Consider the following 11,357-nt stretch of genomic DNA (forward strand, 5'->3'; position numbering starts at 1 on the left):
TGCAGATAATTCCAAAGTCTACTTCCTCCACCTGAAGCCTGAGTAAGTGTGCTTGTAGAAGTTACAACCTCTGAAGTGGTAACTTGCACTTCAGATTTCATAATGCAAATTAAAACCAAACACAATTTTGCTGGTAAAGAAAGAAAAGCACAAAAAGTGATTAACTACCATAACTGGATAGAAAATTAAATAATACCACGATGAAATGAGGTACAAACAACAACTATTTAAAATAAGTAGGAAACTGGAAAATAAATGATATGAGAATTCAAAAATGGAAGAGAGCACTAAATAAAACATCCGAACACAAGCACTGCCAAACGAGACGTGATAATTAAGTAGAATACCATATAGGGAGTAACGTGTGTGTGGGGGGCATGTCTATTGGTGGAGGTTTGTCACATGATAAACTGCATGTGTGAATCAGTTAAACCATGTGAACTAAGGTGTACGTGGGAGTGAAAGGATTGTGGCATGTGAAAAAAAGTTTGCAAGTGTAGGGCAGCACTGAACAAGAATGGCTATGTATGTGAGTGGAAGTGAGGTACCTTGTCCAAATTTTGAAGACTGAAGTAATGTTAAGAGAAGTTTATTCTTTTAAACTAAATATAAATCTAACATGTTTTGATAAATTTATGTTCTTGTCTTTGAAAAATAAGGTGCCCAAATACCTTTGCCTCTTTCTTTGAACTAAATAACAGAACTGACTCATTTTCATAATGTGGTCACAGTTGAAAGAGTATGTTCACATCTCAAACCCTGGAACCTTTGATCCGCAGACTAATACACTAACCAGCTTGGCACAAATGCTAATAAATTTAATTTTTAATAAAACTACTAAATAGTTTAATAAAAGAAAATAAACATTTATTTGTTGAAGAAATACACCATTTTCTACATTAAATTCTGACTTAAGCTTATGAAGTCCATAAGATTCTAAGGAATTCCTTTAGGTAGTCAAGACCAAGCTTTGCTATTATTCTAATTATTGTTATTCTAGTTCCAATACCAATTATACTTGTCTTTATTTTCTAACATGTAGCTTACAAATAATGGCACTTCTTAATTGATTTTCATTAATGAACATGTGATATTATCTTTAATCATTAAAGGTAAACACACACACACACACACACACAAACTAATCTAATGCTTCTAGTGATATTTTTGATCTCTCTGTTTTTAATAAGTATGTTCTGTACTGCTTAAAATTTTTAATTGGGGATAATCTGGAAGTCATAGAAATGGAGGAAGCAGCTAGCATGGGTGAAAAGACAAAGTCAAGATATCTATGATGGGGTTGGAGGTGACAAATTGTGCAATAACAATATTTGATGTGAAAGGTGAATATACAGTTGGTAGTTGTTTAATATTTGATAAAAAACAATTACACACATCATTACAAGCTGACAGAAACTTGGCTGATTCATTAAAGAGTATAGGGTAAAAACAGTTATTATACACTTTGTAGTATTTTTCTAATCTTCAATTTTGATGACAGTTACAGAAAATAAATTGTGAAAGCAAGTTGGAAAGGACAGAAAATTTACAGTTGGCACTATTAAATCCAAACTATATGAGTGTTAGTACTGCAAACTAGCCATACTGGGGATAAAGTGATAAAGATGATTAATAAAGAAAATGGGCAGACAATGGAACATAATATTATAGGATGAGCTTAAGGTTATTACAGGTATTTTGCAAATGAGAAAAACAACACAGTAGAACAAAAGATGAGGTAATTTTCTCCCAGTGGGGATGTTTACAAAAACAAAACAGTGATTAAAGTGAAACCATCATTATCCTAATAATGCCAAAAACTACTGTGATACCTATGAAAGATACACCTCTATCGAAGCCCATTTGTGTTTCACTGACAGAGCTACTCAAAGATCCACAGTCAATATTAGTATATAATGTCAGTAATGAGACCAGCATCAACAGAAAGACTGTCAACAAAAGTAAAGAATATGAAAACCAAACGAAAATGAGGTGAAGAATAAAGAAGATAAATACAAGAAAATAAACACATTTGGTTAATATTTGTTTTTAAGTGTTGGGCTACTCACTGTATTTAGGCAGCACCCATCTTAAGATATCTCTCTTGTACTTTCCCAAATACTTCACCAAGATTAGTTTTTAAAGAGATTGAAAGTAAGCATGGTCAATGATATGTATACATTATTAATTAATGTCACATTAAACAGAATATTGCGAGTTTAAAATTTAAGTCATTTAAGCATTAATTTATGAAAATAATAATTTATACATTATTGATTAATGCCCTATTCAAGGAATCTGGTGAGATAATTAAATGTTAACTCAGATTACATTTTTATAATTAAGATAGTGTTAAACTACTGGCACTGTGTATGTTCACTAATTTAATCAATTAAAAAGAAAAAAATATCTGCATTCATGAATAATTTTACAACAAAGGTTAAGTCTGGTAGTTTCCACTGCCTTTACCAGGTTTCAGCACTTAACATCTTAATATTAAATTTTCTACTGGAAACTGTTATTTGAGATGTAAACTGTGACTCTTGGAGGTCTAACGTAGTAGTGGTACTTAACAAAATCTGCTGGGTTGTGACAGATAAAAAATAAGATCTACATATCTAAAACTTCAATGGATAATATTAGAGATGACGACCGATATGTTTAAAAAGTGCAAGAATTACAAATAAATGCAATTCACAAACACCTTTTAATCATCATATGTCCAACTTTTTTTTAGGGTTAGATATCATTCTAATTAAGAGAAAATAATAACTTTTCTAAGGTCAAACTTTATGTTATTCATTTAGGGATGAAACTCAAATTTGTAGAGACTCTTCTTTCTGCAAATATATGCTCCATCACTCAATTTATGTATTACACCAGCAAGATTAATAACAATTTGGACTTTATTATTTCCACATTTCATAAAAGTTATATAATTTTTGAAGCATAAGAACAAAAACCTTGAAATTTAGTATCAGAATTGTGTGCTCATAACTAATATAGTGTTAAACTCTGTTCTAGTACTGACATGTTCTAAGTTTAGGAACAGTTTTCTGCTATGACACTGTATGTTCCAAGTGTAAAAACAATATGACACATGCTACTGACACATGTATATTCCAGGTACTAACACTGTACATTCAAAGTATAAAAACAACATTCTGCTACTGACACATATATATATTCCAAGTACAGAAACAATGTTCTGCTACTGACACTGTATGTTTCAAGTATAAAAACAATGGTGATCTAAATTAAATACAATTTGTTTTTGATGAAAATGCAAGGTGGATATGTATAAAATACAAAATAATCTCTTGGGTGGCTGCAATTTATGGACCATGAAAACTAGCTGTCACAAAATTGGAACTGATGTTGTACTTTAAACCAGCTTTTACTTCTGCTTGATTGATAATTTGCTGGGCAAGGTTGTCCAAATGACTTCTAGACTGTAAAAATAAACAATAAAAAAAAAGAGTGTCATATTATTTTTGGCTTTCATAAAAAAAGCTTTTACATTCTGCTAATATCCTACTCTGTAACAAAAATTTCAGTTTATATATAATTACCGATTCTTGGAATAGAAAGAAAGAGTTTAATACTTCTTTTAATGCTATAGTCGAATTGCATTACATATATCTATTCTCTTACATTTTTAAATCTGACAGCATTTTTTCACTAAATCCTATATACAATTATATTCATATGATTATATATTCAGTGTTTTTTCATATCCACATTTAAATGAAAAACAGAATACCACAATTAACTACATTTTACAAACACTTACTTTAATAGAACCAACATAATATTTGGTAAGTATATCCAACCAAAAATTAATCTGTGTGGCACTTTTAAAATTTTTACTGTGTGTACAAAGAACAAGCATACTCTCAATCATTTTTTTGATACTTCATAACCTATTTTATACCAAAGATAATAGGAAAACACAGTAAAAATATGTGTGAACATTTAAATTAAAATGTAGTAAGTAAAATATAAAAGTAACTTGATATTTACAGATGTGAAAGAAAAAAATAGGAGAATTTTATTGATCTAAACTGGACTTTTAATGAGCAATCACTAAATCTTCCTCAATATTGAGCTTATGTTCATTTTTACACTGTTGATAATCTTAAAAGTGGAACTGTTATAAAACATACACCATATCACATATTATTATGAGTGTATTTGTATTCCACCCACACATGCCTGTGTGAAAGATGTAGTACCAAAAATTAAGGGTTTTTTTAGTTTTCAAATTCATACATTTTTACCGTTATGCGGAATTGATCACTGCATAAGCACACAAAAATTAACATAAAATTACATGTGTGATAATTCAAGGATAAACCTTTCTCACATCCCTTGACATCCACAAAATCAAGATGTTCATAGATCTAATATGTGGAAGAGCCGATATTTTGATTTGTTACATGTGAAATGAAACTATTACTGGAAGAAAAGAAAGAAACTGACTGATCATGCTAATGAAAGACTACTGCAAGGCAATGAAATTAAAATGTAAAACAAACAAAGGCAAAAAAAAAAGAGAAAGATACACGTTAAACTTTACAGACAATAACCAGTAAACACTAATAGAACAGAATAAACAGAAACAGGACTTCAATGCGAGTTTTGGCTCCCTCACAGATCAGAAAAGAAACTTTCTTCTTCAAAAGTTGGAATAAATCTGATGTGAATGTGCTAAAACTGCATTTACAATACACAGTCTCTCTGTTACTGACCAGTTAGAAAATGGCACCAGAATGCCAAAATATCTGCTTCGTGTCACAGTCACAAGGCATTGCCAATACACAAGATCAGGTAGGACACAATGCAACTATCCCATGAAAAAGTTGATAAGTTCTTTGACCAGTTCAGCTATAAAAAGTAACATCTAAGGCTGAATCTGACATATGTCCTTAACCAGATTAAGAATGTCTCAGAACTTAACAAATTTAAAACTTTGTAGAGATGAAAAAAATACAACAGTAGAGTAAGGTAACTAGTATTTGCATGCTCTCTTCTCCCTACCTTTAGGTGTGTCCTAAAGCCAACTTTAACAGCAGTTAAAAGGTTACACTGCAATCTGGTGAAATCCCAACTTTCAATTAAACTGAATGTAATTTCACAGAATGGCACAGCATGTAGCACGCTAAACAAGACTTACAAGTATTCCTAATTCTAAAAATCATGATAGAAAACATAGGAGAAAATATTTTATCAACTACACTTCATTTGCAATATCTAGTGCCAATGTAATATTTTCCCCAATACGAGGGTTCATTAAGCCAGCTTGGTTACATATGACTGACATCAACTAACACACACAGTGCCAACTAAACATTTAAAAATAACAATTAAAAAAAACTCCTCAAAGTACACACTACAGAAATGAGTAAACCTTTAAATGAAAATACTTACAGATGATTTATACATACCAATCACGAAATATTATTTACAAAGTTTGAACAGAGTTACTCTCCAAGTATGTATATTATATATATATAAATACACATATACACACACACACTAAACATCTATATTATAAGTATAAGTGCTTTTAAATTTATGATTGTGCCAGCAAAACTGTAACAAAATAATTATTATAATATCATCTATACAAAAGTATAAATTGTATCATTTTAAAATTTCTGCAGTCATAGCACCAAAAGCATCAGGGATATTCTGTCTACCAGAAATAATGAAAACTACAGAAAAACCCACCATACAAACTCCTGAAAAATAAAGTGGCTATCACATGATGTGGTACCTACATTCTATTATGACATACCACTTCATAGTTTGGATAGTGTTTCAACACCCTTTCAGCTACAGAACATCCCAGCATACAAACTCCTGAATAATAAAGTGGCTATCACATGATGTGGTACCTACATTCTATTATGACATACCACTTCGTAGTTTGGAAAGTGTTTCAACACCCTTTCAGCTACAGAACATCCCAGCATACAAACTCCTGAATAATAAAGTGGCTATCACATGATGTGGTACCTACATTCTATTATGACATACCACTTCGTAGTTTGGAAAGTGTTTCAACACCCTTTCAGCTACAGAACATACAAACATGACACACCACTTTCATAATTTGGAAAGTGGTGAATACCCTTTGAGCTTCTGATGTTTTCAACAACTGGCTGTCACAACTGTTGAAAGATGTCCCTCATTCCCAGCCAAAGCAACTAGGGGTTGATGTTACTGGCATGTCTGTGCATTCATACAGGTTATTCATTAGGTGGTATATTTTCTTCCCCTGACTCTATGTTAACAGCTAGAGAATGTTGACTGTTGCTTTCTTCTTTTTCTTCTACTGGATAAGAGTGGTGCTAAAAGTTGATCTTATACCACTGTGACTCTAACTAGTTCACCTTTTGCTGTCTTGTCAAACAAGTGCTGTAGAGGCTAGTGGGTAAAATATGGCTTCAACTGTTGACATTTCAGTGTGCTTTGGGCACCACACAAAATGGTGATTCTTACAGTTTGATGGATTAAATCATTGCAGAAAAACATAGTATCAAGTCCACATCTGACCAGTTTGCATGCTACTCGGGTATACCAGAGTCACACCTAGTCCACTTGTTCAAACTGCTGTCTTGTCATATATTCTTTTTTTTTGGCTGTTTTCCCCATATGTAGGTACACAAACTCATGCACATCAATTAACATGGATTGCAAGCATTCTGGTAACTCCACAGCTGATATGTGCGAGGTTGTACATGACATCTACTGTGAGCATACCTTCACATCTGACATTAACATATTCAGAGAGATGTGGGTAGACTGCTGCTCTGTTACACAGTGGTAATTGTTACACATAGCAGGTGATCATTCCAGGCAGTTTAATCTGATCAAAAACACCTTAGATCAGAAAAAAAAGAATTCAGCTTGTGACTTAGAGGAATGAAATCAAAATTGGCAGCCAAACTGGCAGCTACACTTGTAGCATTGATAAAAAATTTACAGCAAATATTTATTCAGTAGTTATCTAGGGCACATATTTTGTTTTACCCACCATTATACTCCAAATTAAACAATAATTTTCACCAAATTTGAGCAGTTTTTGTTGAATAACTTTGCACATGTGACTTATATTTAACCAAATAAGACTCCTAATTGTAGATTGAAAAGATCTATCAGTGTACCAAATTTGAAAAAAAATCCACAGAAGTTAAGTATGTTTTTTATCAAAGTTCCATACTTTTGGTGCAAAGAAAAAAAATAGGAAGAAACTCAATCAAAATTGGAGATGCTATATCTCAGTTATTTCTTAATGGATTGCCTTGAAATTTGGTATTTGAAGTAAGAATCCAGTAGAGCACATCCACTGAAAATTTGCAATAGTTTAGATTACCACAGTCTAAGATACACAAAGTGGAAAATCATCAAAGTATCACTCCTGTTATAACACACAGTGTGTCCTGCAGCAGGTTTTTTTTGGCTGTACAACACACTACCATGTGTCTTGATCCAAGCTTACAAACTTACAATGCATATGCTTTACAGTTTCGAAGGACTGTTCAGGAAAATCCTGGGACTGAGGATGTTATGGTGAAGTATGAGTCTTCATTACACCCAGATATTTTTAGCTTGACAAACACCTGTTTGATAATGTTTCCTCACTGATTAATATACATGTCCTGTGTTGCTCTAAAGTGGCCTATATGCTGTTAAGCTGATGTATCAGTGGTTATTTGAGCAAATGTATTAGCCAGTGAATATGCTTCACCACACTCAGTGAATTAAGTGAAGTATATCAGTGCTCCAGATAGTTAGTGTATCCATGTAAAATGCACAATTTTTTGAGATATGTGTCATTTTTTTATTTTACACATACAAGTTATAGAGGTACTATTAATATGCTACAATATGAATAGCTATTTTTCAACATAGATGCTCACATTATGTTAAAAGGAAAGCAAACCACAACTAGAAGTGTAACAATACATCAAACTATCGATAGATTGCGATTATGGATGTTCCAATAGCAATGCATCTTTGTTTTAGACTGGCTTTACAGCCTTTACTCATCTGTAAACATAAAAGTTCACATGTCACATCTGCCATTAGCAGCATTAGTCAAGCAATGAATCAAGCCTGTATTTGAGAATTAACAATTACTATAATTCTGGATTTACTATGAGTATCTTCATGAAAAGTTGAAATCATTCAATAAAATGAAAAGTATGTTGGATATAAAAAATCAATTGTTTTAAGCAAAGAATTGGTGTGAAATGTGAATTTCATGATAGGGAAAACATATACATATTTTAATTTTAAAGTTTTCATATTTCAATTGTATAATCTCTAGAACCTCCTAAATGAACATCAAAAATTTGTTCGATAACATAATATATTTTACCAGTAGATTTCTTCACACAAACAACACATACTTCAGCCTATTATTTTTGATGAAGATCTAGCAGATGGGGTTATCACTGATCTTGCACATTTTTATGGAACCAATAAACTCACATAAACTTCAAATGATGTTGGAAAAAACACTGAACTAAAGTGGTCTGGTACAAAATGAATGGTTCAAAGGCCTATTGAAAGGCACATATAAAAACTCAAAAATTGAACATTTATGCAAAAGGGTATGCATGGTATCAATTTGTTAACATGTTTAAATTACGTTAAATAGCTTTATGCTTTTTTGTAAGAAGTGTTGATTGTGAAAGAGCCTTTTCTGTATAAAACAGGCTCAAAACAAAATACAAATGCTCTATTAGAGCCAAAAAGATCAACCATTTAATGACAATTGTACTATTAGGCCTGGAAATTTCATTGTATGATACCAATCCTACAACTAAAATGTGGGACAGTGCTCAGAACAGAAGAAGGGCAAGGCTTTCACAACCATATAAACAGAGAATGAAAAAAAGTTCATGTCTTTTAGCTATTCTTCTCATATATTTTATGTTATTGTATCAGTATCCACTGAACAGCAGACATTGCATTATTTGCATGGTTTGTTGTCATAACTGAGACTTCAGGTTTCACAGAAGCAACATTTTTTTTTTGTCCAGGTTCCAAAAATTCTGCAAATGAACAAGTTCTAATCTGCATTTCTATGCTATCAGCATGGTTAGCATTGTACAGCAAAATTATATTCCTGCAACACTGTCATCCAACATGCAATCACACCTTCTGATTCTCCTATGTTCATCAACCGTTTCAATGATGTATGATCTGTAAAAGCAGCAAATTTATCAGTGGTAAAGTATGAATAAAACAAGCAGTTCTTTCTTTGCCATACAGTAACAGCATTTGGTAGACAAGGGCATATGGCTCATATACACTAAAACATGCTCTAAACCACCTTGTACTTACAATTACAATTCTGCTGTCACTGAATAGAAAGTCTCTTTTTAGGTAAGCTAATACTGGCATACATTTTAGCAATCAAAGTTACTTTGCACAGTCTTCAATCCATCTAAACTGAGATTCCATTTAATCAACACTGAAGTCAGTACTACTTTTCTTGAAAAAGTGGCCACAAAATGTTTGCAACATAAAGCTGAGAACAAAGACCTAACTGGTTTAAGTGTACCTGTTACTGGGAACCCCTTCTTTTCACCTGTGTCTTTGAGCCTAGTTAACCTGCTAAGGAGTGGCTCATATTACCAGTGGTCCATGATAGGCCAGGCCAGAGTTCAGCTAGGTGGACAGAACATAAAGCTCTGAAATGGCTGATGAAATATGGAAGAGCATTAGTGTCTGTCCAACATTAATGGTCGATGGCACTAAAATTTGTTTGATCAAGGTACTCTGTGGTACCTAAGGAATAAACCTAGCTCACTCTCACTCGATCTCAGCAAAACAACAGATTCATCAATCTAATATGTGGAAGGACAGGAGTGGTGCTTCGTTACACACAAGAGGAATGCAACAAGACACAGTATGAAGTTGAAATGAAAATTAAACTACTACTGGAAGATGAGAATTATGCTACTGGAAAGACTACTGCAGGGTACTGAAGTTAAAATGTAAAATAAATAAAGGACTTAAATTGTATTTAAATGAAGAAACTAAATAAAAGATGGCTGTATTTAACAACAACAAAAAAAAAGGAACATAAACTTTACAGATAATACTTAAACAATATATACTCAGGAAGCACTATTAGAATGGAATAAATAACAATAATAAGTCTCTCACGGATCAGAAGACAAATTATTTTCCTCAAAAGTCAGAGTAAATCTGATGTGAGCATTCTAAAATCAAATTAGAACTTTGAAAAACTAAAGATAATTGTAGAAATGAAATACAAAATATTACACATATCCTTTAAAAAGTATTTCAAACGTTAAAGCTTTAAGTTGGCATCCATGAGCACAAATTTATCAAACCTATGTTTACGAGTTTAGATAGCTGGACAGAGCCACTATTGGAAAATGATGTTTAATATAATCCAGAACAAAATTTGATAAACATTTAGTAAAAATCACAAGTATGCTGTAAACAAAAAAATTATAATTTTGAATAAAGAATTTCTACTAAATATTTGTTTGTCAATTTACTGTATCAGATTCTAAATGATTTGAGTGCAATGTTATTTCCATGTTAAGAATAAAAATACTTGTTTTATCTTTCAGTTTTCATTTTATTTACACAACCATTAGAATCTCCTAAATAAATACCAATTTTTTTTTTCTGTAAAACTTTATACCTTATCTCTTATTATCTCTATTGTAACACTAATTGTAGTGAAATCATCTGTTGCAAAAGTTGCAAAATATGAAATAAAATCAAAAGTATATATTTTTTTATAGAATGATTGCAGATTGTAACAAAAAGTTACACTTATTTATATTAAAATCTTCAGTACTTTAACATTTTCATAGTTACATAATGATGTGAAAAGTTTCAGTTAATCAATCAATTTAAATTATTTCATGGACTTCTAAAAGGTTAATTGTGTTGCACTTTTGGTTTCAGTCAGAGCCAAAGCTTTGAGCTACTTATACCAACTGTGAAAAGCTACTGTTGAGCATTTCAGTCATGCTTAGAGCTGCTCAACAATAACATATGGTAAATCTTCATTTTTATTCTTTAAGTTACATCACATTTTGAAATGTGAAGATGGTGTTATTAATTCCTAACAACTTAGTTTAGAATATCCTGCTTGTGAAATAAAATCTGGCATCAACATTATTTAAGCCTGTTCTCCCATCATTTCAAAAGTGAATATTGAGTTTTGCCTGCATGTGCAGCCTTTCAAATGCAACAGAGGAAGCATCTAGCATAAACAGGAGAGAGACGAACACTCGGACACACACCACAGTTTACAATATTTATATATATATATATATATATATATATATATA

The 11,357-nt window shown here is 31.9% G+C and overlaps 1 protein-coding gene across 1 annotated transcript in view; it reads right to left on the bottom strand.

The window, feature by feature from the left end:
- Window positions 1-1,290: 1,290 nt before the first annotated feature.
- Window positions 1,291-11,357, bottom strand: part of LOC106463782 (centromere protein M-like) — a 74,641-nt gene continuing 64,574 nt past the window's right edge. The window contains exon 6 of the mRNA XM_013923851.2: window positions 1,291-3,452. Within this exon, the coding sequence (XP_013779305.1) occupies window positions 3,336-3,452 (117 nt within the window). The 3' untranslated portion in view covers window positions 1,291-3,335. The remainder of the gene's footprint in view (window positions 3,453-11,357) is intronic.

This window comes from Limulus polyphemus, unplaced genomic scaffold (genome assembly GCF_000517525.1).
Source record: "Limulus polyphemus unplaced genomic scaffold, Limulus_polyphemus-2.1.2 Scaffold1480, whole genome shotgun sequence".
In the NCBI taxonomy this organism is placed as follows: Eukaryota; Metazoa; Arthropoda; class Merostomata; order Xiphosura; family Limulidae; genus Limulus; species Limulus polyphemus.